Source organism: Fragaria vesca, linkage group LG6 (genome assembly GCF_000184155.1).
Source record: "Fragaria vesca subsp. vesca linkage group LG6, FraVesHawaii_1.0, whole genome shotgun sequence".
Classification (NCBI taxonomy): Eukaryota; Viridiplantae; Streptophyta; class Magnoliopsida; order Rosales; family Rosaceae; genus Fragaria; species Fragaria vesca.
Window position 1 is genome coordinate 5,300,313 of NC_020496.1, and position 26,764 is coordinate 5,327,076.

Below are 26,764 nucleotides of genomic sequence, written 5' to 3' on the forward strand. Positions count from 1 at the left end.
TTTAAATTCATGAAATAGTAATTCTTATAATTTTAAAATTCTATGGACATTAAAATTACTTGATCCAAAAACAACGTTATGAAGCTGGTCAATGGGTTAATTGATTGATAGAAATGTTTCTGATATGTACTTCATAGAATATTATACATACAAATTATACCCAGCTATTATACTGATTATATATCTAGGGTCAATGAAAATATTGTGGTTTCTTAAAAATAACAGGGGCAAAATTCTTGGTGCGGTGTAGTTTCCACGTTATGTATATTCCACTTATGTATAAGAGCTATCACAAAAACAACTTTTATACAACAAAGCATCTAGTATTGTATTTTACCCAAAATATAAATGTTCTAATTATTTTGATTTGTAAGATTTAGGATGCAGAAGAAAAGTAAAAATGGAAGGCAAAAAATCTTTACTAAGAGAAAGCTTATCTAAAAAAAATCTAAATTACCTGTTTAAAAAAAAAAAAAAAAAAAGTCACTGTTCATACCCCTATAATATGAACACGACCACCCTTTAGTATATAGTATAATTACCTCAAATTTGTCTTTTGCTACTCTGCCAATACAAGGTTCTGCATAAACACAACGTACAACAACTGCTTTGTGACAACAACCAGATCAATTACCTTATCTCCACATAATCCCAAATGTGCATATTCACATTTGCATACACCTCACACTATATAATTGGAGAAGCTTACTATGTTCACTCACTTCACTAGTATCTCCACAATTCTACTATAATCGATCAGCAGCAATGGCAGTTCCAAAGCTGAAGCTTATGATCAGCCTTGTATTCATTCAAGCCCTCATCACTTCCATCCAAGCTGCTCCATCAAACTCAGATATCTTCAGAGAATACATAGGAGCTGAATTCAACAATGTCAAGTTTTCCGATGTCCCCATTAACCCGAATGTTGAGTTCCACTTCCTTCTCTCCTTTGCCATTGACTACGACACCTCAGGTTCTTCACCCACCAATGGAAACTTCAACGTCTTTTGGGACACTGACAACCTCGGCGCCTCTCAAGTTTCAGACATCAAGAATTCCCATTCAAATGTGAAAGTTGGATTAAGCTTAGGAGGGGACAGTGTCAATAGTGGCTCTGCTTACTTCAACCCTTCCTCAGTTGATTCTTGGGTTTCTAATGCTGTTTCTTCACTCACAAGTATCATCCAGCAGTACAATCTAGATGGGATTGACATCGATTACGAGCACTTTAAATCTGATCCTAACACCTTCTCCGAGTGCATTGGAAGGCTGATAAAAACACTCAAGGACAATGGTGTCATCAAGTTTGCTTCCATTGCTCCTTTTGATGACGACGACATTCAGAGCCACTACTTGGCCTTGTGGAAGAACTACGGCCAGTTGATAGACTATGTGAATTTCCAGTTCTATGCATATGATCAGAGCACCACTGTGTCTCAGTTCATCAACTATTTCAAGAAGCAAAGCTCAAACTACAGCGGAGGGAAGGTTTTAGCAAGCTTTAGCACCGATGGGAGTGGTGGATTGTCCCCTGAAAATGGGTTCTTCACTGCCTGCCATAGGCTCAAGAGTGAACAAAACCTTCATGGCATCTTTGTTTGGTCTGCTGATGATTCCAAGAAAAATGGTTTTCGCTATGAAAAGCAATCCCAAGCCCTTTTGGCAATTCCACACTAGCATTATACACACACAGTCACTCTATCCCTGCCGGTATATAGATGATTAAGATTCAGGGTCTGGAATTGAGACATTCCAGGGTATTGTATTAGTATCATGCATGTACTTATCCAGTTATATATATTTTTCAGAGTATCTTCTATACATGTGTGCTAAATATTTATGACTATTATGTTCAACTAAAAGCATTCAGTTCTGTTTCAAAGCATTAAGACTTGGTGCTACCTTGGTCAATTAGTTGTTCACAGCTTACAGAACCATGAATTGCATGTTCCGACTGAACCAAAACAAACTGGAACCGGCTGCTACAAGTCACACAACCATATGCATATATGACATTAATAAACCTCGAAAGATGAACGCTTCTCCTCAAAATACAGCATTATAGTCAAAATAAGCAAGCAAACAATTAAACAGAAAAGGGATTCGTTACACCAATTTCATGTTAACATGGATTTGAAATGAAAGAGTACTTCATTCTAGTATTACTACTTACTAGCATTGAAGTATGAAACTCTGTGGCACGTACTGCATATCCTTATAGCGTTGGTGGTTTGATCCAAACTCTGAGCATATGATCGCTGCGTGACTCATAATGTATGCAAGAGTTGCGTAACAATGCATTGCTGCGGAGCCTACCAATACCGGACTTGATGGGATAGAAGTAAGATTTCCTAAAACCCTGATAATAGATACGATCAGCTAGATCCTTTATTTCACAATCTGCAGAATACAAAAACGAGATGTCACCGAGAAATAACACTCTTTTGCCCAAGCTAACTTCCTTCACCCATTTCATTTGCAACCAATCTAGCCTGAAGATGTGCCAAGGCTTATAGTCCCGCTTTGAGTACACTAGCAACACCTCTCCATCAGACTCAACAACACTAGCTTCAAAAGCTGCTAGATTTCGAAACTCCACTAAATCCATGTTTTCAGCAGTAACCAGCAGGCTCCAAACTTTGGTATCAGGGTTGAAGGAACCTAGAATTCCACTTTTGAAGACACAGTAGAAGATTCCCTTGACATGGAACACACCAATTACTATCTCCTTACAACGCTCATCTTTAAAATGGCTAGTCCACCTGCTCTCACCATGGCGGCAAGTGCTAATCCTTATCCCCCTTTGGTCCTCTCCAACATCGTGCACCATGAAAAACAAACAATCGTTGGAAGTCAGATCAGAGGTACCACCAAATGTGGCTTTAATCCTAGTGCCAGTCAAAAGGGGTAAATAGATAGTCCCCATATCGTTGAAAGGATTGTAGAGGTATATAGTGGATGAATCAGTGACAATGTTTGGAGAAAGCTCAGCTACAAGCAACCAACCATCCTTTCCTGCACCACAGACTTGTAGTTTGCCAAACCCCGGTAGTCTTGAAGGTTCAAGTTCATGACCAAGCTCGTATGTAATGCTGCTGGATGGATCATAGAGGGTAATGGGATAATAATCATGCTTGCAGTTTAAATTCAATGTCAGAACCAAAGGGAGTTTATCATTAGGCTTCACACCAGAAACTAGTCTCCAATTCTTGCAAACGGCACGAAAATGAATCTGATCCACATAACAAAGGCATCCCATGATGCAAACTATTATGTCAATGTGAAGATCAGACCATGGTGGTGGTGGGATTTCTCTCTTGACTTTCTTATTGGCAAACACAACTGACATTATTGCTAGTTCAATTTGGGTTCAATTTCTACACAAAGAAGAGATACAGTGTCCCAATATTCATTCCCTGATTCCTGATTTAGTTGAGTTCAAACCCTAGAAGATGGAAGATTTAGTTGAGTTAAAACCCTAGAGAAGATGGAAAAGCTAGGGTTTGTATATGCATCAAAGGATCAAGAAAATTGAACCGATAAAGAGGAGCCCTTTGAGCCAAGAACAGTATGCCCTAGCAGTTCCCATTACCACCATCCATCATTTGCGCCGTCTGGTTTCAAGAGCTCATCTCCTCTTTTTATAAGGTGAAGAGTGAAGATGAGTGCTCTTTGGTTCTTTTTTTTTTTTAATTTTATTTTGTTTACCAAAATGTCACTTCGGTATTAGTGTTCTAGGTGCATCAATGCATCCAATGTAGGAGAGTAACAGGAGTATTGACTATCAATCACTTCACACCTCCTTTATAGTATGAACTTTTGCAATACAGGCTAAGAAAGTATGAATTGGAAATTTGAGGAACTCTTCCTCGTTTCAAAATTCTATTACTGGGTAGATGAATGCTTTCTTTAGTTTCTTATTCACCCAGTACCACACACACAACTACACACAGTGATACAGACATTTCTACATTTCCAATGTCTAATATACTACGGCTCCCAAAAAATGAATGGCAACACTAAGTACAGAATTGGACCAACACTCGGTAGGATTAAACCAACCAGATTGGCTGTTTTGTGGATCTTCCAAAAGCCAAATTGAGATTTTTCTTCCTGATTGTGAGCTTCCGAAGTCGCTAGAACTTTTTCGGGTTATCGTCAGTCTTCATTTCAGTCCATTGAATAGAACCCAAAATCTCTGTTTCAGAGGTAACCAAAGAATTCAAGGCAAAACTACAGCCAGACAAAATCTCCAAGTTCTTTTGATCATGACTACATTCAACATGTTTTTTTTCTCAGCTAAAACTGAAGTGCGGCAATCGTGGCAGCTCACCACCAATTAAATTAATCCACAAGTTTGCGAGTGTCAATAAATAGTGTACATCATTCCACACCACCATTTTAATACCTGAATACACAACCAAACAAACTAATGAGAAGAATAACCAATGGAAACTATCAAGAACTTAGTGAACTGTTTAAGGATGGTGAATATTAATTTGTGTAACTAGCATAACTTGTTGTCTTGTTCATATGGTGATATGGCAATATACTTTTCAGCAGATGCACCTCTAACATTCTCAAAGCTCATCAAACTTCCTTGAGGCAAAAATAGAAAAAATCTGAATTTACTAGATACAGGCATAAAGCAATTATGGATTACACCTTATTTTAGCACCAAACATGTTTAAAGAACATACGCCTAGTTTCAATATTTAAATTCTGATGGCATGTCGAAATATAAAAGTACACATTCCATCTCAATAAAGTAATGAGTAGTTCACAAAAATCATTAGTTTTAGTATTTTGACAGGGATAACCATTTTCCTCATTCCATAAAAATTACTGTGTTATAGATAAGTGATGTGTACCGTGCAACTATGCAAGCACTATAACCATTGAGCAACATTCATCAGATGGTGAAATTTAAATGAACAGTATAAAGCATATACTAGTTTCTGCTACCTGGCACAGCTGCTGCACTTAAAAGTGACAGCGAACATAGAGCTTGTTGTCCACTCAAAAAATGGTTTTGGAGAGAAAATGTGTCGAGATGATTAATAGACGTTAAGGAATCCAGTAATGCATTGACATGTCCGTCATATTTGAAATCATCTTTATCTGAAATACTTCTGAGAGCTTCGTCAAGTCCTGAACTTGACCATATAGTAGAACACTCGTTTAAAAGACCAAACAAGCTAGAACAATCTGAGGACTGTAATAGAATCCAAGGGCTGTATAATTTGGTTGAGGCTCTAAGAACCAAAATAACCCGGTAAATTTCTCCCAGAGCAACGATATACTGCTTGCCTGTTTCCACAATAATGGGGTTAGGCATAACATTTGAGAAGTCACATAAACTAGGGATGACATCAATAGTTATTTTTGTATGTAGTACCTTGAGGTTCAAATATAATCTCCTTCTGAACATTCTTTTCTAATGATTCCGTCCAAATTAAAGAGCCGTGTTTCAGCTCTTTGGTACATATGGAGACCATTTGAGACCACACAGCAATGTACCTAGATTGCTCCTCCGTTGAGCCGAGTCTAAGAATCCTTAATATGGATGCTGCATGTCTTAGAAGTTCAATTGCTGATGTCAAATCCTTCTCTGCCTGTTAAAAGCCAAAACACAAGGGGTGTCAGGCTAAGACCACTCGTAAAATGTAAGATGAAAAGATGTTCAACCGGTTGAAAGTAGGAATAGCAATATAAACTCTCAGTCATTGATATCTAACAATTCAACCTCCTAATGGGTTTTCTGATAGACATTTAAGAATTTTTTGTGCATGTGTTCGTGCCTGTCTTTGTTTGTGAAGATTAATTTATAACTACAAAAGTTTTGATGGTTTTACATCATAGCAATACAAAGATACATACCAAGGATAGTCTCTGTGACAACTGATATTCTGACTCAAGGACTTGGAACTTCAGTTCCTGCAGAGCTTTATGAAGTTCGTTAAGGCATGTATTTCTTGGTGAATGATTCCCTGACTGGAATTGATCTGATCTCATGCTGTCTTGAGGCAGTTCATTATATAATTTCTACAACAAGAGAAAACACAAATTCAATAATTAGTACCTTAGAAAGTCATAAACCAAACAAAACCATTCATTCAAAAACCAAGTCTAATGTCCATGTGAGTTTGTATTTTCAAATGGTAAATAATTGCAACAAAATTGAACCAGGGAAATCATTCATGACTCAAACATTTTATTTATCCACAGATGTATGAAATCCACTAACATCAGTCCCTGATCACACAGTTCATCCTATGATGATTCTCAATATGTTACAAAAGTAAGGACACAAAGTAAAACACTCCATGTTATTCTCCCAAGAACATCATCAATTCATTATACGACTACAATCATAAGAAAAACACTCATTCAGAAACTGAGTTACTTATTTGAAAGATCTATACCAAATGCCCAGGGGTGTACATTAATTGAGTTTATAAGTGCAAAAATAAGGTATAAACAGCTCAAGCTATAATGAGAAAAAAAATAAAAATAAAACTAAAGGCAATTTAAAACTAACCTGGATTTCCTCATCCAGAGCCTCTGTTTCATCCTCACCAGAAAGAGAAATACTACTTTGAGCTTTCTAGCAAAATGCACATTTCAAATGTTAACTCAGGTATAAAATTCATAGAAGAGAAGTAAGAGAAATTATACTGACCTTTTTCTGGTCAAGATGGTAGAGTGCAAGAAAATATGATTCATGTTTCAACTTGCAGTATAATTCCACAAAGTCATCCAGCTGGATTTTAGTACAAGTATTTAGAGGTGAATCTTCTAGATTAGCAATAGAAGTTGGATTTTGATCTTCTGAAACAGCATCCTTAAACTCCCAGGAGTCATCATCAGCATCATCACCAAAATCAGATTCTAACATTGTCGTCACAGGAAGCGTAGTGATTTCAGTTTCATTTGACGTATCAATTTTAGTGTTCTGTTCCACTTGACTGTATAAGCTTGATATGAGATCAGTGATGGATATATTGGTAGCAGGGTTTCTGGCAGTATTTATCTGGTGGGAAGCTACTGTCTGAGTAGGAATATCTTGATGGACTGAGGAAGCACCAGTTTCTAGTTCCTCGTCTCCAAAAATGGACAGGGGTAAAGCTTGCCGATGATTATTTAATGTTACCTCACTGTGCTGTAGAATAAAACAAACAATAAAGACAAAATGGTCACGAGTACTCTAATCGAGTGTGAATTACTTATAAACTTGGATTCAAGATACACTAATTGATCAGGGGGAAAATATGGATTCTACAGCAAGGCAACGACATAAACCTACAAATTCCTCATCCATCCCCCCCCCCCAAACACACACACATCTGACCTTGAAGTTAGCAAGAATCACCAACCACCAAGACAATAGGAAGACCAGCTAGTCATAAAAACAGTTTTGTCAAAAGAAAAAAAGTACCTGTAGTACTTGATTTTCACCATCGATTGCTGATGATGTTATAGTGGTAGGAGAATTACTGGCAACCACTGACTCCCCCTAGAACAAGATAAAAAGTATGAGTTTTCACATCCCTCTAATGTGACTTGGATATTTTTCATATAAATCAAATCTAACCAGATCATCTACCTCAAGATTAGACCCAGATTCTGAAAATGCATCCTTAAATTCCCAAAAATTGTCATCTGACTCAACACGATTATTATCTGGAGGACCACTCAACTCTGTTGCTATGTCATCTTTCTTGCCATTGAAATAGGAATCTGAGATCACACCATCTTTAGTGCCAGATTTTGGGATGAAAGGAAATGCAAAGTTACTTCGAGAAGACGGGTGAGAGACCCAATCCGACCCAGAGAAAAAGTCATTAGGAGGACCAGCTACAACACCATCTAATGTATGCAATTCTAAACCCGCAGGAGCAGCAGCCTTTGCCTCTTCCTACATTTAAACTTGGGCATCAACAGATCCGCGTCTTAAGAAACGAAGTTTAAGTAAACCAGAACAAGACTACAAATCAAACCAAACTAGCTCACCAACTTATGTTCAGATCCAGTTTCTGAAATTGCATCCTTGAATCCCCACACATCATCATCAACTCTAGAAGAATCAGAAACATTTGCATCACTGGTCGGCTTGCTTTTTGAGTATGTTTCAAAGAAGAAATTATCTTGAGTAACAGGGCTTGGCTTGAAGTCGAATGAAAAACCCCAATCACCATTTCCACGAGAAGTTCCATTAGATGCAACAGACACATTATTAAACTCAGGAATACCAAACCCCCCAGAAAATCCAGTTCCTTCATGACTTTCCTGCCATATATAATCAACAGTCGAGTTAGGTAATGTCAGACTCAGTGGAACACTTCTTTCAATGACTAATGGCACATTTCAATGTTAATTGAGAATTTAAGTCCAACTGAGTTGGCAAATACTAGATTGCACCATAACAAACATAGAACTGTTACATTAGCTAACTGGCGCTAGATTCTTGAAGCAAATTGGAAAATGGCGTATATGCACGAAAACATTCATAAGAAAGTAATCTAACAATAAACAATACCCGCCTGGATTCCCCCGTTTACGAATGTACTTGATTCTGCTCTCACCTCTGCTACTTCCACAACCCCTTGTCCCTGTGAACAAATAATAATAAAGCTTAATTAGTAAACAAAAACAGCGGCAAAGATCATAGCTTTTCCAATGCTCCACTTCATGTCCAGCATAACACAAACAAAATTCAGAAATTGTTCCTAAGATCATTCCAATGTTCATCTAATCAGCAACCACATGCAGATCATAAACAATAAATCAAAAACACGAAAAAGGAACCACCTTTACCTTTGAATTCTCATTTCCACCCCTTTGCTCTGGCTCTGCAGCCTTGAATTCCCAACCATCATCATCCTCCTCATCAAAATCCCCATTCCCATCTTCCTCATTCAACTTCACCCCACTCGAATTCGAGCTCCCATTTATATCTACACCCTCAAGTTTCAAATCAACACCATTCCCATTACTCCTCCTAATCAAACCACCACCCGAACCCGAATTCGGACCCGACCCGTTCTGAACATACAAATTCGATATCAAATCATCAATCCGACCCTTCTTCACATTCAAATTCGACTCCTTTCTCCCAAATCCCTCATTCTCAGTCAACCCGGTCAAATCCTGACTCGCCTGCTCCTCCTCCTCCCCAAACAACGACAACGGCAAAGCCCCCTTGGGCTTCTCCCACTGCCTCGTCTTACTCACCCCGTCGGGCTTAGTCTCGACCCGGATTGGATTCGGATCCGACCCGGCTGACTTCTTCGCGGCGTCGAAGAACCCGAACGGGTCGGCCGGTGCTTGGGCCTGGACCGGGGCGGGTGAGAATCCGTTGACGACGGGAGGTTTGACCGGAGGCGCGGCGACGGTGACGAAATCGCCCCAATCGTCGTCGGAGGCGGCGAATTGTGGTTGGGTGGTGGCGGGGCTGGGATAGAAGGTGGCGGCGGAGACGAAATTGAAGTCTCCGAAGCCCTCGTCGTCCGCCATTGGAGGGCTTTGAAGGAAGCTCTCGCTCTCTGATCTGGTAATGGCTTTCTTCTTCTTCTTCTGGTCTGCGCGCGCAGGTGGTTAAGGCAATGGCGCACGTGCGAGTCTGACGTGGCACCGAGGGGCCAATCACAGCTAAGCATTAACTAACCTTCAAATGTTTCATATTATTATTTGTAGCACTATGGTTTTGTAGCTAGCACCTTATAAATAGAACCCACCTAAAATGTGCTGGAGGCTAGTGGGATCTTGGTAGAAATTATGATGCGAGTGTGAGGTGATGTGATATGTATTGTAGATCATAGTGGGGAAAGATGTGATGAGGAGGAATTTGATCACATAAAAACAGTTTGATTCATATATAATATAATGTAATGTTGTGAGTTTTCGATTTGAATTTGAACCGTCAAGATGTGATGAGGATTTTGATCACATGAATTTTCTTGGTTATTGGATCCGTTTGATTCATAAGTCATTGTAACATTGTGGGTTTTCGATTGAATTTGAATCAGGTTACATCTAATTAATTTATTTGGTTTTTATTTTTTATTTTATTAAAATCAAGTACGTTTATTTACACTTTTAATCTGATGTTTATGTCTGTATTAACTTCTTGAAACAGAATAACATTTAGCACTTTAACGGTTTTCATTAAACGATCATATGAATCAAGAGAATTTCAAAACTGTAACATTTTCTTACGAGGATGGAAGTTAAGCAACATTCTATGAGCGACGGAAGTGATTGAAACTATCTATTGATTAATTTCGATATAACTCATACTAATTTTTTAATTACGGTTTCAAATTTAGGAGAATGTTATATGTAAGATTGAAATTAAGTTCTCAATCATAGATTGAGGATGCTTAAGAATCAAACAATTGGCCACTTTCTTTTTGTTCTCCTCAATGTCACTTCACCCATTAAAGCCATTAAATGTGGTCTAGCAAGGATGAAACATAAGTTCAATAAAAAAAAGAAAAAAAAAAAGGAATGAAACATAAGTGAGAAATAGGGTGCACCACATGATTGAATGATTTGAATCACATCATACTCAATCCAAAGAAAAAGTTCCACATTCTTATTATGTATAAAATTGGAGAGGAAAACCACATTATTCATAACAATCACACTATATCAGAGAAGAAAAAAATTGAAGTAAATTAACCACTTAATCATAGCAAAATGAAGGACAATCCCAAGAACAAAGCAACCATGTAGTGAACCATGCCAATTGCAGCCAAAGAAGCAGCACCACCAGTAAAGCTCCCACTAGGTGAGTCAGTAGTCAACACAACAATCATCCAATCATCCTCAGAACCAACCCCAGCTCCTGTATACTTAGAATTATTCAGAAACTGAGCAAATTTAGTTTTAGTATAATTGTTAAGCACAAGATCTGGGTCCAAATCGGGCACGCAAACAGGCAAAATGATCCCATCAGTTGTGGTGCTGTTGTCTATGTTACACTTGGTTATGAGCTTGCTGAAGTAGGGGAACACAGGACCATTGCCTGGTTTAATCTCATAGTCAGCTGCATGAGAGCATGGTAGGCCCTGTAGCTCATCTGAGATCTCGTCGGCGATACAGCCGGCCTTCTCGTTCTTTACGAGTTCTGAGAGGTTTAGGGTTTGCCTGAAATTGTTGAGGCCGACAAAAAGGTCGTCTTCTTCATCTGCAAAAAAGAAAGCAAACACAATTCACATATGGAAGACTCCACTACGTCCTTGTTAGCATGTATAAACTATAAAAGTGAAATAGTTATGAGGGAAGTAGTGGAAGTACCATTACAACATACTAGAGAAGAATGGAGGAGGAAGGCATGAACAAGCACAAAGGCAAACAAGCTCAGTCTTGACGAGGCCATATGTTTTCTATGCACAAGGCTAATGTGACAATGTAGTATATAAAAAATACACCAATTGTACTATGGGAATAAAAAGATGGCTTCCGGTTTAATTATTATCTTTTAGAGTCGGATAACTGTTCTTCATTCTTTGCTTCTTCTGTTGGTTGACTTGGGTCTCAAGGTTTTCCAGGTTCTATTTCCTTTTTTTTTTTTCTAGAAAGTACAGAAAATGTCTAGATGAAGTTCTGTAACATTTTTCTTCTGTGTACTCTGTACAGATTCAGTGATTAGTTCTGTAATTTCGGTAGCATTTCATATGATTTATGATGATGCACACGTAACTCATTCGGGGCACAAGCATCAGAACTAAAAGCAAGAAATTAACACGATGAATTATTCGAAAGTAGGTCATGGTTTACATGAAATCGAAACTAAATCCCACCTTCCAAATACACTGATTTACAACTAGCAGAAATAAAATGGGTACAACATAAGACAGTCACCAACAAAGCCTACTTCAGCCAAGAAAAATAAGCCACAACATGAAGGAAACCAAGTAATGAACTGTGGAAACCCTCGAAACCAAAGAGTGATGCATTGGCAAAGCTTCCTGTTCGGGTACTTGTGGCCAAAACCACCACAGTCCAATCATCCTCGGTACCAACTCCAACCCCAGTGAACCTCGAATCATTCAGAAACTTCGCGTAGTGTGGGGAACTAGTATAGTTGGTAAGCACAAGAGTTGCGACCGCTTTGGGAACACAAACTGGCATGATGACCCCATCCACTGTGCTGTTCACATCTATTTTGCACTTAATCAAGTTACTTGGAAGACTGGGAAGGTCAGTTGACACAGATGCTGGAGAGATGTTGGCACCATTGGTTCGGCTGCTGCATGGTTGATCGTTTATATCATCAGCAATCTCTCCTGCTAGGCAATCGGCTTTGTCGTGCTTGATTAGGGCCGGTAAGCTTAGTGATCGTCTGTAGCTATTGATGCCTTGGAGAACATCATCTTCATTGGCCTCTGCCATATACGATAGGTGTTTAACTAAGGTCAAGTACTAATGGAAAAATCATTGAAATGCTACAAATTAACTTAAAATTGGTTTAGAAATCGCTACAACTATACATATGATTATCAGTAATTAGACTGAGAACAGCTAGGTGATCGATCCACAATACAACCTCTCTAGGAGTGCTGGTTTTCTTTCCTAGAAGGACATACATGGTACACAATACTCCATTTGTCCATGCATGTTATCTGCAAACCACAATCTACTGCATCTTGAGTTTTATTACAGATTAAGTTCATCTACTGCAGTATAATTTGGACCGTAAATGGGCAATGATCCTTCAAGTAAAGTTGAATCCTCATGCAATTACATGTTCATGTACAATAATCCAAAAAGAGAAAAGTGTGAATCGAGTTCATGTAAGGGCAATACGTCTCTAATCAAGGATTATGCAAATCTACATGTGCACTATGATAGGAAAATTTTATACATATTCCTATTTCTGCATATGACTTTATCATAATACGTTGAGCACTTGATGAACTACTAAAGATTAATCTACAAATGGGATTACAGAGGAAGTAAGAGAGCACCAAGCTATAATAGAGTAATGCATAGAACATACCACGATCACTGTGCACCAAGGGTGAAAGTAAGAGAGTAGCTTGAATGAACAGAAGGAAGAAGAAGCAAAGTTTGATAAGGGAGGCCATGTTTTCAATATATGCTACCAAGTGTTTACAGCAATCAAAATTATGGAGAATAATGCTTTATAGTTCAAGATGGCACCAGAACGTCTGAAACACAATGAAGTGGTGGTTAAAGACAAGCTTGAAACTTATTTTGTGAGCTTCTGGGGTTTGAGACTGGTGTTTGGATATGGATTGAAATTTTGCCACATATCTGTAGCATGTCAATGAAGCTTTCCAGGTGTTTGAGAGCTGGTTAGTTCTAAAATCCAAATATGGTGCCTAATCGACAAGTACCATTTTCTTGGCCACTTGGCATTGTACGTGTTCAACATGCAAAATGAAGCATATGCATCATGATCCACAACCTTTGTGCATAGCTACAAGCAGAATTTGTTTAGTTTTGTTCAAGATTAGTATATTTACATGATCTTGTGGCTGTTCTGTTTTAGACCGCTTGAGTTGAATAGAATACGTAAACTCATTTGAGATTAAATTGAAGCCAACTCTCTCCAGTAGATGAATTAAGGAATTGATATACATTCTTATTTAGGTTATCATACAAGCTCTCCTTCAAGTTCATGCAATGACTTGGTTTTCCAGAAATCTTGGGTTGGGATTCTGATCCTCAATTTTGAATCCCTTGGTTGGCAAGAATCAACTATGTGCAGAGGCATACACTTGATACGTTCTAAGCTTCAATCTCCGAACTTATAGCTTTATGAATTCCGTAGGACACAACAGTATCAAGAAGACCTCAAATTGCATCTATAGTTCAATACAGCGTCATAAAATCTCTAAATCAAGTTTATTTAAGACTTTTCTAATCTCCACCGATCTACTGTGAACCAATTCTAGTATGAGAAAGTCTATCTAATTCTTATTTGCACATTTGGGAGTCCATTCTAAACAGAATACCTTGATCATTGATCAATCTAGAACTCAACTCTGATGCATAAGGATATCAACAAAGCTGTCTAGTTCCACAGATATGTACTCTGCATGCAAATGTCAGGAACGAACATCCTTCTTTCTGCCACGTATCCTCCACATGTCAAACTACAAACCCCCTATGTCCTATATAATCCTTTTTGATTTGATCGAAACTTTGTACAGTCCAAACATCCACATCTATATATGTTCTCGTCTCGTCTTCTTTCCTCATCGAGAGCCTTAAACCCCAGGTCCTTATCAGCTTTCCTTTTGTGTCCACCAAAATCCCACTTTGTCAAATCACACTCCCAAATTCAGAAGTCCTCAAAGAGTCTTTGCAACAATGGCTTCTGATGGCAGGAAAATGCCTCCTCAAAAGCAAGAGGCTCAGCCTGGAAAAGAACATGCTATGGACCCAAACCCTCAGTTCTCAAACCCGGATTACATGCCCTCCAACAAGCTTCAAGTATATATTACATAAATTATATGTTTTATAACTCTTGACTCAATTATTTACACAAGTAATAAACTGCATGTTATAGTTATTGTATGCACTAATATTTGTGTTTTGCAGGGAAAGGTGGCGCTGGTGACCGGAGGAGACTCCGGGATAGGAAGATCGGTGTGTCATTACTTTGCTCAGGAGGGTGCAACAGTGGCCTTCACTTATGTGAAGGGCCAGGAGGACAAGGATGCACGTGAGACTCTTGAAATGATCAAGCAGGTGAAAACTTCTGATGCCAAGGACCCTATTGCAGTTGCAGCTGATCTTGGTTTCGATGAAAATTGCAAGAGGGTTGTGGAGGAGGTGGTGAAAGCGTACAACCGCATTGATATTCTGGTTAACAATGCAGCCGAGCAGTACAAGACCGGCTCGGTGCAAGACATTGATGAGGCTCGTATTGAAAGGGTGTTCAGGACCAACATATTTGCTTACTTCTTCATGGCAAGGTAAAGGTTCAAGAGTCATAACATACAAGGCGAAAATTTGGAGGGTAGTAATGATTTTGATGCTGTCATATTATGAATTTCAGGCATGCTTTGAAGCACATGAAAGAAGGAAGCAACATAATATGCACAACATCAGTTGTGGCCTATAAGGGAAATCCCAAGCTGCTTGATTACACAGCAACCAAGGGCGCCATTGTGGCATTTGTGAGAGGACTGGCACTTGAGCTAGTGAACAAAGGCATCCGCGTTAATGGTGTAGCTCCTGGACCAATATGGACCCCGTTGATTCCAGCATCTTTTGATGAGGAGGAGACTGCAAAGTTTGGCTCTGAAGTGCCAATGCAGCGACCTGGGCAGCCCTGTGAGGTTGCGCCTGCCTATGTCTTCCTTGCTTCCAATGCTTTCTCTTCTTACATAACCGGCCAAGTCATCCATCCTAATGGTAATGTTCCAACTTCACACTCTGCTTGCAGTGTATGCTCACATTTTTCTTACTGTCATGTAAATTATTGATAAACTTGGAAATTTTTGATTTCGCAGGTGGGGTTATTGTAAATTCTTGAGGGGTTTGTGAAGGAGTCTTCTGGCCGGTGGTCTTTGTCTTTGTAATATGCATGGTAGCTAGTGCTCTTTTGGTCCAAGGCTTAAGGTCAAGAGCTGTATATGTAGACTTAAGGTTGCTGTGTGTGCTCTTTTGTTGTTTCGAATAATGATTCCAGTGTACTAATATATATAAGTAAAACATGTCATCCTGAGTTTCTTTGCAATTTAGTATCTCTCTTGATGCAAACATATAGATGACAACACGAAATAGTCATCTGAACAGGCTAAAACGGTGTGTTTCCTTTTGTTTAATATGGATAATGGGTAAAATGAAAGAATGAAACGCCTACAAGAACTCTAATGTTTATTTTTCATAGTTTTAATTACATGGTGATATATGTGGACATGATCAATTGGCATGCCATTTCTTTACCTCATTCATCCTCATTCAAGCTAAGTAATGCTATTACCTAGGTGGCTAGGTCTAACAGTTACGTGTAGTTCCTCAGTGAGTTGACCAGACATCAGAGGCCAAATATAGTAGCACACTACTACAAAAAAAAAAAAATCTTTTACTCCAGCATACTGGGAAAAAGATCCAGGACTCTCGGCCAAACCAATGGAAACATCTAATATATACCAATGGTTGATAATCACGATGCCCTTGAATCCTTCACACATTTTTCTGGCAATCCCAACACTGGAGCAAGGATCTCACTCCACACATGACATAGTTGAGCAGGAAAGACATGCAACTTGGCAGGATTTATATGCAACTGTGGAACCTTTTAACTTATGTTGCAGAATCTGGACCCTGCACAAACTCTTTCTGCTACTATTTCCCCCAAAGTTTGGATCCCAAATCTTCAACTTTGACAGGTTCGTTCTGCGAACTTAAGGGTGTTAATACAGTTCAACCTTATCAAAAGGATGCCAACGTTTGGTCAATTGGTGTAAGCTTCTTATCAACTAGGTCGAGTTTTCTTAACTAGAACACTTGATCAAGTTTTATTTATGTTTAATCCTTTCAGAATAAGTTAGAGACTTTAGAGTTGCATTGGCTTAGTTGGGTGTATATTGCTACTTCGTTTCTGATAGTGTTGTATGACACTTCAATCTAAAACCTAAATTCAGAAATAACCGTGAGCCATTTCTATTTTAAGAAACTGCAAAACAGGATCACTCTAGAAGTTCTCAGATTCTCACTATGAGCGTCATGGCCATACAAAGAAATTGTCAACCTCCACAGATGTGTACTCTGCATGCAAATGTGAAGACACGAAGCCACTCTCCCTGCCACGTTTTCCTCTACTTGTCTATTCTTTAGTCTCACTCTGCATGATCCTTTTGCATTATCCATTTCATATGTATGTTTTCTAGTCTGCTCCTTCAGTATCCTCATCCAGAACCCGAACAACCAGATCTTCATCAGCAGCTTTTTCTTTCTATCACCAAACCAACACGGAAGTGCTAACAGTAATTCACAGCAATGGCTTCTGGTGGCAATCAGAATTTTCCTCCTCAAAAGCAAGCATCTCAGCCTGGCAAAGAGCATGCCATGAACCCTAACCCTCAGTACTCAAACCCGGATTACAAGCCCTCCAATAAATTCCAAGTGTGTAATCAGATACACAATATGACTGACTATTATATATTTTGTTGCTAAAATGCCTGTACTGGTGATCATGTATGCCAAGGCTTTTGAGTTTTGCAGGGGAAGGTAGCACTAGTGACTGGTGGAGACTCTGGGATAGGACGAGCAGTGTGCTATTGCTTTGCTCAGGAGGGTGCAACAGTGGCCTTCACATATGTGGAGGGTCAGGAGGACAAGGATGCACGCGACACGCTTGAAATGATCAAGCAGGTGAAAACTCCTGATTCCAAGGATCCAATTGCAGTTGCAGCTGATCTTGGTTTCGATGAGAATTGCAAGAGGGTCGTAGACGAGGTGACAAAAGCATATGGATGCATTGATATTCTGGTTAACAATGCAGCCGAGCAGTACAAGGACAGCTCGGTGGCAGAGATTGATGAGCCTCGTCTTGAAAGAGTGTTTAGAACCAATATATTTTCTTACTTTTTCGTGACAAGGTAATTATATATATATATAACCCTTCTTCTTGGCTGCAGACATCCGCACCAATGGTTTTGGTGCGGATTTCCATTTTTGCACCATTTTTCGATTGAATTTTCTCATCTCCACCGTCTAGTATCTAAATAATATTGTGTAGATCATCTCTGCAAAATTTCAGCCAATTTGGTAATCGTTACGGCTGAAATTTTGTAAAGATGATCTACATAATATTATCTAGATACTAGACGGTGGAGATGAGGAAATTCGATCGAAAAGTGGTGCAAAAATGGAAATCCGCGTTTTGGTGCGGACGTCCGCAGCTGAGAAAGTTCGTGTGTGTGTATATATATATAGCATAGAAACCTAAAACATGGATGATCTGTGATGATGATGATGAGAAATTGTGAATGTCAGGCATGCATTGAAGCACATGAAAGAAGGCAGCAGCATAATTTGCACAACATCAGTTAATGCGTACAAGGGAAATCAGAAGCTGCTTGATTATACATCAACCAAGGGAGCTATTGTGGCATTCGTACGAGGGTTGTCACTTGAGCTAGTGAGCAAAGGCATCCGCGTCAATGGTGTAGCTCCTGGACCAATATGGAGTTATGGACTCCGTTGATTCCAGCATCTTTCGATGAGGAGGAAACTGCAAAATTTGGCTCTGAAGTGCCAATGCAGCGAGCTGGGCAGCCCTGTGAAGTCGCGCCATCCTACGTCTTCCTTGCTTCCAATGCTTTCTCTTCTTATATAACCGGCCAAGTGATCCATCCTAACGGTACTGTCCTGCTACTGTAGTGTACTAATATGTTATGTTATCTTCTGTTTATGTTATGACCTAACATTTGTTGGCTGTAGTGTTGTTTTCTGACAACTTTTAGCAATTTTTGATTTCGCAGGTGGGGTTGTAGTAAATTCGTGATGAGTTTGTGGAGTGTTCTGGCTGGTGGTCTTTCATGTCCTAATGTATTAGCTACTGCTGTTTACTAAGAGTAGTATGTAGAGACTGGGTTGGTTTCTGTGTGATATGATGTATCTAGCTCTACCCGAGCCTGTTTTTATGTCAAGCGTCTATAGGTGAAGTAATATGCTGTACTTGCTGCTAAAAAAATTATGGGAAAGAATTGAGTTTATGCTAAATAAAGCTTGTCTATTGTTCCAGCTATGCATAAAAGATATGATTGACAAGAATGAAAGAGTGACATTTATTTCCATATATTTCAATTGCTGATGAAACAAAAAGGCCGAGAGCGCATTTCAAAGAACTTGGAGATGAAATTAACTCGGATAAAAATGCAGAACACAACAAACTAACTAATATACAAACAACAAAGAGTGAATTGTATTCTATCAGTTAACAATGGAGCTTGGACCTTACTTATCACTTCATGATGAACCACCAAAGCAAACTTGAACACCTTGTCCACCAATGGCCGCTGTTAAGCAATGGAATCCACATGACTCCAGTTCTGCAGTTACTTTGTCAACAACTGTTGCTGATAGCACTGATACAGAATGGTTAAGGGAAATAATGGTATACAATATCATAATTCAAGATGGTTAAGCACAAGGTAGGGTAAATGTGCTGAAGAATTTAGGCAAAAGTTCAGGTTAAAATATTTAATCCCATTAAACCATATTAGAATCATTCCTACATGGGTAAAAGCATATGAAAGAGAAAACCTTGAGGAGCATGGTAACTAAAATAAAAGGAATCATGAAAAGGATACAGGTTGGCAATAGTGTCAGAACACACCCTCCACCACCAGCTCCTGTCAACTTGGAAGCCAACTTGTATTTGAGTGTAGTCCGAAGAACGGTTTCAATTGAAGCATGGCTGACTCCCATGCATTGGAGCAAACCTTGGTTCATTTCCATCAGCTCTTCTATTTTCGCCTCCTTCTCAGTTACACAGATTTCATCAGAAGCCTCTGATTGGATGATGGTAGCCAATTCCCTGCTGATAGAGTCAACTGCGCTAAACACAGAAGTCATAGCATCTGGATGTCTTAATGTCCTCTCTGAAACACCAGCAACTAAGGCCTTTGTGTTCCTCCCAACTTTTGTGTTAGTAATGAGCATTTTGAGTGGCATGTTCGATTTGAGGCGAGTCAAACTGCCTGATCTAAACTTGATCATATTCCCTGTTTAAGAAACAAAGTCCACACAGATAAGCAAAGCTAAATATCTCAATTCTCAAAACATATTTCAACAAATGATAACATGCTTTTTCCAATTCCTTTATTCATCAACTGGCCTCTAGTCCATGATTAGTGTAAATGGTGTTGCCTTATACAAAATAGTATTGTACATCACTACTTAAATTGCTACACTCCCAACCTGGATAATCTTAAATTTAATGACTTGATAGTTAAATTTAACGACTTGATAGTTCTACATTAGACATAATCAGCTTAGCATGAGAAATTTCATGACTCCTATCCCACTATATACGTTACTCCAGTCCACTCATCCTACTCGTAGTTTATCTGAACAATGTATAAATGAATTGAGCCTTTTCCAACAAACACTAATCATCACAAATTTTAACCAACAGTATATACATGTATTAGGAAAACAATCAGACGGAATCAATACTTACACCCAAATTAACAACCTATAGCAAAATACTAGAAGAGAAGGAGAGTCATGCATCTCACTAGAACAATACAAATTTTGACCCTCGATAACTCTTGAGAGATCCGACTAAGACAGTGATGTCTTACCACACCTGGTGCAATCCGATCCTTAAACTTCCATTAACATAAACATTGCAGCTTAGTGAGCCTACGTACAGAATTCTAATGGTACTAAAGGGGAAGAGTTTTAGGAGCAAGCAATGTGTTTAAGGTTAATAGCACCATATCCCTAAAGATATGAACCTAATTACAAGGAGACTGCTGACATGTAGTTATTAGCTAACCATCCATAAATTCAAGTTTATATGATTCTCTCTTTGTTCCTTTATAGCATCTAGTGGTTTCTAGGGCTCTAGCAAGCACTAAAGAAGCAGTTCCATACTATTCATACAATTATGCCTCTTCCTGAATTAAGAAAATATGGTGTGGACTGCATTGATGAAGTTCCATCCCCCAGTAGCTTTTTCTCATCTTAACATACTATGGCAAACTATTACCTGATTCATCCCAAGAACTATATAGCTCAAGAATCCTAGACAAGAAGATTAGGAAAACAAGAAGAAATGCGACATTGTGAAGGTAGATCTGTCTTGGACAGGTGACATGATAACTTACCATATGTGCTAACTGTGTTGTCAATTCCAGATGGCTTCCCATGGAGGATTTTTTCACCTTCAAATGCCCATTTATTCAGCAAGTCAAGTTCACTTTCTCCAAAATCTAACCACCCTTGGTGGCCCAAATCCAGACTTGCACAATCTGAGAAAGCAAGAAGAGCACCAGAGAACGCAACACAAAGTGCGGCAGATGAACCAAGACCTGAACCCAATGGAAGTTCTGAAGAGATAATAACTGTTGCAGGCTTAAATCTGGCACATAAGAGAGGAGAATCAGAAATTAAGAAATATGAACAAATTGCTGAGAATTCGAAGTAGTCGGCTCTACAAGAAAACAACAGTCCATACCCTTGGATAGATGAATACAGCCAAAGAAAAGCCAACACTCCAGCAGCAATTCCAATTTTTGCCTCTGGGATGTTTAGTTCTTCAACTAAAATAGCAAGTGATTTGATCGCCTCAGCTGGACATGAGGTGGGTGTTGATGGGTTGGGAACATCTATTCCAGATAATGCTTCTTTAATCCTACCAACTGGCCATGAAAACTCTAATCCAATATCTTTGAGTTCCAGTCTAAGTAAACCATCATTATCTACAAATAAAAGAAGAAAACTTCAGTTCAAAATTGATCAGCAGGACGCTAAAGTTATCTACTTTCAAAAACCAATCCCTGAAAATTGTCACCGTTCCTGATACAATTAAACCCTGCAAATTAAACCAGGGTTTAATTCACAGAATAGATTTCCACAGAATCACAAAAGGACTTTCTACAATTCATGAGTTCAAGCAATAATAATAGACAATCACAGAAAGCCACTAACTTTATGTTTGACATGGCACAGTCACAAGGCAAAACTAATGAACCAACCAATAACAAAAGTTCTTCAAATCATTGTAATAAAACTCAAAAGGGTATAATCCAAATAACCACAACAAGAACTCAAAAGCTTCAGCAACAATGCTAGAAGTCATCTCAATCTTGAAAAACTATCCCTCAAAATGATCAGACTATCTAATACCACTTAAACCTTTCAAATTCAACTTAGCACAATGAACACTTCCATTCACAAATCAAAAGCTATTTCTTTAACCCATGCTTCCATGCAACAGAAACACATCATCCAACCTCAGCTCACAACAAAGACTGAAACTTTTTAAGCTGACATAACACAGTTATCCAACCTCAGCTCACATTAAAGATTGAAACTTTATGAGCTGACACAACACAATCACAAAGCTCTAACAAAAACCATGAACAGAAGCCAAAAGGGTATCTTCCAAATAACTTTTTAACCAAAACCCAAATCCAAAAGCACAAAATCAAAATCAAAACGATCATACAAGAAAAGAAAAGAGTGACCCAAAAGAGAGGAGATTAGAATGTACCAGAATGAGCGGGAAAGCGAAGAGTGGCATAGGTACAGAGGTCAATGGAGGCAGCGATGGCCGTAGATCCATGAACCACAGCATGCTCACCAGAGAGTATGATCTTCCCAGGTGCTCTGGCTTTGACTTCCATTTCTCTCTTTGGTTCTTGGAGCTTGTTGGTGTTTGGTATGACTCCAACGAGTGTGTTGTGTTAAATGAGTTGAATTTGAGGATATATAAGATCCATCGTTGTTGGAAAGGTCGTCATTAGACTGCTCAAACTGTACTAGTCTGATTATCTTTATTGTTTTTAATGTTTTCCCACAGGGGGCGGTGGCGCGTGGATCAACAACGCCTTTGTGCAACCAGTGTCACATAAATAACACATGATGCTACAACTCATAAAGCTAAAGGTGACGGTTGATAATCACATTGACAACTTAATACTTTGCATCTGAGAATGAGAAACCGTAACTAGTAACTGGAAGGAATAGATGTTATTGATTGATCATAAGCCAATTTCATTTTCAATATAGGTCGATCCAGCTGTTCTAGAGATAATTTATAATTGTTAATTCCTTAAGTTTGCAAGATTTTTGTTATGTTCCAAGACATATTGTGTGAAATTCGAATTTCTTAGGTGTGAAATCCATTGTGACATGTTGATTCCAAGCAAAACATGTGTGACGAATTTCTATATGTTACTAGCATGGAGACTTGGAGAGTGCTTTGCACGAGTGCAGGTGGCGCTTGAGCTTGTGTGCTGCACCACTCACATAGTCATAGTGGCAAAAATGACATAAATCAAGCTGGTCAATATTGAACAAATCATTAATTTGTTTACACAGTTGACGGTAGTATAGACGGCTTAGTTTGATTGTGAACAATTTAGCGCCCACTGTTCTTTACCTCACCAACCTTCTCGTTGACCATGGCTTAGCTCAGCATTTGACCTTTTAGCACTGGCTGTATAGTGATTTGGAAACCACAACCAACAAGCTAAGAACCTTGACAATCAGGCTATGTAGTTCAATAGGTCTTTAAGACAAATGAGTAGCTGTTTAGTGTTTACTAGTTCCTGAATTATAAACAAGGATGAAAGTTCAAGCTTTCAACTTGTTCTTTGAGAGTGCCATAGAGAGTCTCCACAAGACTAAGCAGGAATCCATCTGAGCCGTGCGTTGCCAGCAAGGAAACCGACACAGGTAGGCCTTCATGCATGCCTAGTGGTATGCTCACCTGTAAATGTGCAGAGTGACATTGTAAATGTACTTGCTGCAGTTGAGGAAGGAAAAGATTGGAGTGTCTTGTACTCCCCTTGTATCATGCACACAATGAGAGAGAGAGAGGGTGGGGGAGCTAAAATACCTGGCAGAATCCAGATACTCCGGCAATGGACAACAAGCTAAAAGCCCTAGCACGGAATGTTTCAAGTGTAGTAGGATCCATTTGTAGTTTTGGTGGAGGCCCTGGAACTGTAGGAATTGCAAGGACACCAGCATCCTGAAGGCAAATCAAGCAAGAAATTAGCACCAAGACCATAATAACAAAGTTGTAATGAATAACAATCTACAGTCTCTCTCTAAAACTAATCTGGAAATTGTGAAAATCAGCTCTATACTTTGGTGCTTGAGATGACAGGATCATTAAAGTGATTCAGGAGAAATAACATTTAAAGTTGTTCTTGCAGGGGAACCAATACAACGTAGGTCATTTTAAATTGACATGAGACACTTGAAATGGTTGCAACTGGCTCCCTATATGTTTCATAAAATATAGCATCTTCAGGAACACAAATTCATTCAATTTAAAGTAATGGAAGTGCTTCAGCAAATGGTAATTAAGAAATTCAGCAAATGGTAATTAAGAAAGGCACATATCTTATTTATGTTGAGAAACAAGGCTCTTCCAAGTTCCAACATCATTTTTCACAAAAGAAAACCAAGTAAAATGGGAATCAGTTAGCAGAATACTGTATCATTCTGAACATTCGAGAGAATCTGATATAGATGTCAATCTGCAGGACTTGTTGAACATGAAACAATATTCTATAGTATACTAACTGCTACTCAACTAATGCAGAAAAAAGATCTTTGATTAATGCACAAAATTCATCAAGAATAGTATGAGTTTGAATGCATAGTTCAATCTTTGTCCCAACAGGAAAGTTGTTATGTTCAAAAGAGAGAGAATACCCCAAGAAGTTCAGTAAGAGTAGCACGAAGTTCAGTTTTCACGGAGTGACAAACATTGGTATTTTCATCTGCTGCCCTAACAGCTTCCCATACACGTTCTGATATCCCAGGACCTAAATCAGGTCTGATTGTTTTGATCCATTCACCATGGTTGGTCTTGAATTCATGCCTATCCTCCCAATGACAACCACAGATACATTGAATTTCATTAATAAAGATCCAGAAATATTACAATGATAATCAAGTCCATTAAAGCATCAACACCTTTGAAGTATCCGCATGGCACTTGACAGGGCAGCCAAGGATGGTATGTTAAACTCTTGACTTGCATTTCCTTTACTGAAGAAACAGTTCAAACTTGGAACTTTGTCCTTCACAATGTCCCCAAGGTTTGCATGCTTTAAAACATGACCTGCATTAGTAGGCACAATGAGCTAGTGAACTTCTTTGCAATATCACAAGTGTCTTTATGATATCTCTGGAAGACGACCTATTGAAAAAAAGAGAGGGGATGATGATTCAGGTGACGACTGGCGAATATCCAATAGACTCTAGCTAGATAGTAGGTTGGTCTTACAGTCTTCAGCAAGACCAATTTATGCACTAGATAGTAGGTTTGGTCTTAAAATGTATGAGCTAGATGTATATAGCTATACTTCAAAAAAATTAACCGTCCAATTTGCTTACCCCCGAATAACTTCTCAACTGAGTGAACAAGTACTTGTTTTACTCGATCAGTTGGAATGCTTGAAAGCTGGAAACAGTCTTCAGCAATGATCAACTGAACTGGTCTGACAGGATGCGCATCAGGAATTTGCAGTAATGCTCGTCCAACTCTACTCAAAAGAACAGGATCCCTAGCAAACCATCCTAGATAAGAAGGTGGTGTCAACGGCATACTATATATATTCAGTAATCTGACCATAAAATGGTAAATGGCTTGCTTCATCTTTTGCAAAGGTTTCAGTGAGATGCAATATGAGAAATTGAATTAAAGAAAGACTTCATCAAGATACTAAAAGAAAGAGAAACTTTGTGCAAGACAGTCTGCAAACTAAAAAACTGTTAATTCCTTACCCACGGTATCAAAACTTTGTGCCATAGGAGTAACTCCAGAAGTAGAAATGGCACCATGAGACGGTCGGAACCCAAAAATTCCACAATATGAAGCAGGAACTCTTACACTTCCTCCAGTGTCAGTTCCTGAAATAGTGAGATTCTTAACTTTCAACATTGAGAGGCACAAAATTTCAAAAATCATGCAAGCAAAAACAGCTTAAATTACCTAACGAAAAATCTGCAAGGTCTGCACCTACTACAACAGCAGAGCCACTAGACGATCCTCCAGGCACCCTATCCGGTGCACATGGATTTACCGGTGTGCCATAATGTTTATTCTCTCCATTTATACTGCCAACATTTATACATGAAATTTTAAGGGCCATTCTAGTGAAGCTCCAAAAGTTGCCTTTGACCTTTAACGAACTACTGTGAAAAACTAATAGAGATTCTCCATTCCTTGAAACCAAAAAATTCATCAAATTTAAAGCATACGAAGGATAAAAGAGGGAGCTGATCTCCAATGTGCACCGACCTATATGCCATTTCATCCATGACAGTTTTACCAATACATGTAGCACCTCCTCTTAAGATTGTCGAAATGGAAGGAGCTGTCGATTCAGCACCTGGGTGAGTCCTTGCCCAATCAGGATTTCCAAATCCAGTCACATATCCAGCCACATCAAATCTGACTCCAAGTTGAAACTCAAGTGAGAAAAAGACATTAGCTTTGCCCATGTTAAACACATGAACAGATTGCCATCAAACCCAATTCCCTGAAGTTCATTAATATATGGTTTCACAATACAAATAACTTCACCCAACCAACTTAAGACTTAGTTGATTTATTAGGTCTGCACAAACATAAGCACAATCAACAGCAAGCACATGCAATGATGCAAAGTGATTTCTTCAAGAATAGAGTGACTAGTGACAAGCCCAGAATCTGAAGTTGGTATATCAAGTACATGAGAAACATATGATATGATACAAAACTGAGGCACTCACCAACGAAAGTGATATGATGAGGAATATGTAAGATGCTAGCTAGTAGTGTATATATAGTATAGAGTAAGTGTGTCTCACATGTCCTTGACAGCAAAGGTGAGGCCACTCAAGGGAAGCTCATGAGATGAAGAGCTTGGTTGCAGAAGGAATTTCTCTACGAAAGCTCCATTATCTGCGTCTTCCTCCATATGTGAACCAGCAAGGGCCACTTCTGGTTACACAACGTATTCTCATCAACGATGTCGATCAGGATGATGATATATCCAACACAGTCGAAATGACGAAATTGACCTCTAAGAAGTTT

General features: G+C 38.9%; 9 protein-coding genes across 9 annotated transcripts; 3 read left to right on the forward strand and 6 right to left on the reverse strand.

Moving 5' to 3' along the window:
- Positions 1-765: 765 nt before the first annotated feature.
- LOC101297760 (chitinase 2-like) lies at positions 766-1,677 on the forward strand. Its single transcript, XM_004304955.1, has one exon. The coding sequence runs from the start codon at positions 766-768 to the stop codon at positions 1,675-1,677; it is 912 nt and encodes a 303-aa protein (XP_004305003.1).
- Positions 1,678-2,215: 538 nt separating this feature from the next.
- Positions 2,216-3,349, reverse strand: LOC101298050 (F-box/kelch-repeat protein At1g57790-like). The gene has a single exon (XM_004304956.1). It carries the CDS (start codon positions 3,347-3,349, stop codon positions 2,216-2,218), a length of 1,134 nt encoding a protein of 377 aa, XP_004305004.1.
- Positions 3,350-3,779: 430 nt separating this feature from the next.
- LOC101298347 lies at positions 3,780-9,516 on the reverse strand. The gene is made up of 11 exons (XM_004304957.1): positions 8,818-9,516; positions 8,586-8,612; positions 8,014-8,289; positions 7,607-7,918; positions 7,439-7,516; positions 6,683-7,162; positions 6,542-6,607; positions 5,881-6,045; positions 5,399-5,615; positions 4,966-5,310; positions 3,780-4,408 (listed from the first exon to the last, which is right to left on the reverse strand). Exons 1-11 carry the CDS (start codon positions 9,514-9,516, stop codon positions 4,296-4,298), a joined length of 2,778 nt encoding a protein of 925 aa, XP_004305005.1. The 3' UTR covers positions 3,780-4,295.
- A 1,059-nt stretch (positions 9,517-10,575) lies between these two features.
- LOC101298633 (uncharacterized GPI-anchored protein At3g06035-like) lies at positions 10,576-11,383 on the reverse strand. Its single transcript, XM_004304958.1, has 2 exons — positions 11,302-11,383; positions 10,576-11,191 (listed from the first exon to the last, which is right to left on the reverse strand). The coding sequence occupies exons 1-2, from the start codon at positions 11,381-11,383 to the stop codon at positions 10,692-10,694; spliced, it is 582 nt and encodes a 193-aa protein (XP_004305006.1). The 3' UTR covers positions 10,576-10,691.
- A 345-nt stretch (positions 11,384-11,728) lies between these two features.
- Positions 11,729-13,218, reverse strand: LOC101298620 (uncharacterized GPI-anchored protein At5g19250-like). The gene is made up of 2 exons (XM_004302388.1): positions 13,007-13,218; positions 11,729-12,392 (listed from the first exon to the last, which is right to left on the reverse strand). Exons 1-2 carry the CDS (start codon positions 13,092-13,094, stop codon positions 11,878-11,880), a joined length of 603 nt encoding a protein of 200 aa, XP_004302436.1. The 5' UTR covers positions 13,095-13,218; the 3' UTR covers positions 11,729-11,877.
- Positions 13,219-14,180: 962 nt separating this feature from the next.
- Positions 14,181-15,720, forward strand: LOC101298908 (glucose and ribitol dehydrogenase-like). Its single transcript, XM_004302389.1, has 4 exons — positions 14,181-14,469; positions 14,578-14,954; positions 15,038-15,396; positions 15,495-15,720. Exons 1-4 carry the CDS (start codon positions 14,347-14,349, stop codon positions 15,515-15,517), a joined length of 882 nt encoding a protein of 293 aa, XP_004302437.1. The 5' UTR covers positions 14,181-14,346; the 3' UTR covers positions 15,518-15,720.
- Positions 15,721-16,986: 1,266 nt separating this feature from the next.
- LOC101299205 (glucose and ribitol dehydrogenase homolog 1-like) lies at positions 16,987-18,496 on the forward strand. The gene is given in 5 exon segments (XM_004302390.1): positions 16,987-17,112; positions 17,212-17,588; positions 17,986-18,175; positions 18,178-18,352; positions 18,474-18,496. Coding segments are annotated over 5 exon segments (891 nt in total).
- Positions 18,497-18,757: 261 nt separating this feature from the next.
- LOC101299493 (mevalonate kinase-like) lies at positions 18,758-22,402 on the reverse strand. The gene is made up of 5 exons (XM_004302391.1): positions 22,217-22,402; positions 21,179-21,422; positions 20,829-21,082; positions 19,305-19,718; positions 18,758-19,079 (listed from the first exon to the last, which is right to left on the reverse strand). Exons 1-5 carry the CDS (start codon positions 22,347-22,349, stop codon positions 18,961-18,963), a joined length of 1,164 nt encoding a protein of 387 aa, XP_004302439.1. The 5' UTR covers positions 22,350-22,402; the 3' UTR covers positions 18,758-18,960.
- Positions 22,403-22,978: 576 nt separating this feature from the next.
- Positions 22,979-26,692, reverse strand: LOC101299781 (amidase 1-like). Its single transcript, XM_004302392.1, has 9 exons — positions 26,539-26,692; positions 25,988-26,140; positions 25,679-25,803; positions 25,471-25,596; positions 25,081-25,263; positions 24,658-24,805; positions 24,394-24,562; positions 23,567-23,701; positions 22,979-23,437 (listed from the first exon to the last, which is right to left on the reverse strand). Exons 1-9 carry the CDS (start codon positions 26,646-26,648, stop codon positions 23,282-23,284), a joined length of 1,305 nt encoding a protein of 434 aa, XP_004302440.1. The 5' UTR covers positions 26,649-26,692; the 3' UTR covers positions 22,979-23,281.
- Positions 26,693-26,764: the final 72 nt, after the last annotated feature.

What these genes read in the sequence shown, in the direction of transcription:
- LOC101297760 (XM_004304955.1), top strand. Translation starts at nt 766, where the DNA reads ATGGCAGTTCCAAAGCTGAAGCTTATGATCAGCCTTGTATTCATTCAA.
- LOC101298347 (XM_004304957.1), bottom strand. Translation starts at nt 9,516, where the DNA reads ATGGCGGACGACGAGGGCTTCGGAGACTTCAATTTCGTCTCCGCCGCC. An exon ending in AATCTGGGTCTAATCTTGAG is followed by an intron (nt 7,517 to 7,606) that starts GTAGATGATCTG and finishes ATCTTGTTCTAG; the next exon opens with GGGGAGTCAGTGGTTGCCAG. An exon ending in CTCTGGATGAGGAAATCCAG is followed by an intron (nt 6,046 to 6,541) that starts GTTAGTTTTAAA and finishes CTCTTGTTGTAG; the next exon opens with AAATTATATAATGAACTGCC.
- LOC101299781 (XM_004302392.1), bottom strand. Translation starts at nt 26,648, where the DNA reads ATGGAGGAAGACGCAGATAATGGAGCTTTCGTAGAGAAATTCCTTCTG. An exon ending in ACAAAGTTTTGATACCGTGG is followed by an intron (nt 25,264 to 25,470) that starts GTAAGGAATTAA and finishes CTTCTTATCTAG; the next exon opens with GATGGTTTGCTAGGGATCCT. An exon ending in CTCTTACTGAACTTCTTGGG is followed by an intron (nt 23,702 to 24,393) that starts GTATTCTCTCTC and finishes ATTTGCCTTCAG; the next exon opens with GATGCTGGTGTCCTTGCAAT.
- LOC101298633 (XM_004304958.1), bottom strand. Translation starts at nt 11,383, where the DNA reads ATGGCCTCGTCAAGACTGAGCTTGTTTGCCTTTGTGCTTGTTCATGCC. An exon ending in TTCTCTAGTATGTTGTAATG is followed by an intron (nt 11,192 to 11,301) that starts GTACTTCCACTA and finishes TCTTTTTTGCAG; the next exon opens with ATGAAGAAGACGACCTTTTT.
- LOC101299493 (XM_004302391.1), bottom strand. Translation starts at nt 22,349, where the DNA reads ATGGAAGTCAAAGCCAGAGCACCTGGGAAGATCATACTCTCTGGTGAG. An exon ending in CTGTATTCATCTATCCAAGG is followed by an intron (nt 21,083 to 21,178) that starts GTATGGACTGTT and finishes CTTATGTGCCAG; the next exon opens with ATTTAAGCCTGCAACAGTTA. An exon ending in CAACACAGTTAGCACATATG is followed by an intron (nt 19,719 to 20,828) that starts GTAAGTTATCAT and finishes TTTCTTAAACAG; the next exon opens with GGAATATGATCAAGTTTAGA.
- LOC101298620 (XM_004302388.1), bottom strand. Translation starts at nt 13,094, where the DNA reads ATGGCCTCCCTTATCAAACTTTGCTTCTTCTTCCTTCTGTTCATTCAA. An exon ending in CTTGGTGCACAGTGATCGTG is followed by an intron (nt 12,393 to 13,006) that starts GTATGTTCTATG and finishes CGTATATGGCAG; the next exon opens with AGGCCAATGAAGATGATGTT.
- LOC101298050 (XM_004304956.1), bottom strand. Translation starts at nt 3,349, where the DNA reads ATGTCAGTTGTGTTTGCCAATAAGAAAGTCAAGAGAGAAATCCCACCA.
- LOC101298908 (XM_004302389.1), top strand. Translation starts at nt 14,347, where the DNA reads ATGGCTTCTGATGGCAGGAAAATGCCTCCTCAAAAGCAAGAGGCTCAG. An exon ending in GCTTACTTCTTCATGGCAAG is followed by an intron (nt 14,955 to 15,037) that starts GTAAAGGTTCAA and finishes TATGAATTTCAG; the next exon opens with GCATGCTTTGAAGCACATGA. An exon ending in CCAAGTCATCCATCCTAATG is followed by an intron (nt 15,397 to 15,494) that starts GTAATGTTCCAA and finishes TTGATTTCGCAG; the next exon opens with GTGGGGTTATTGTAAATTCT.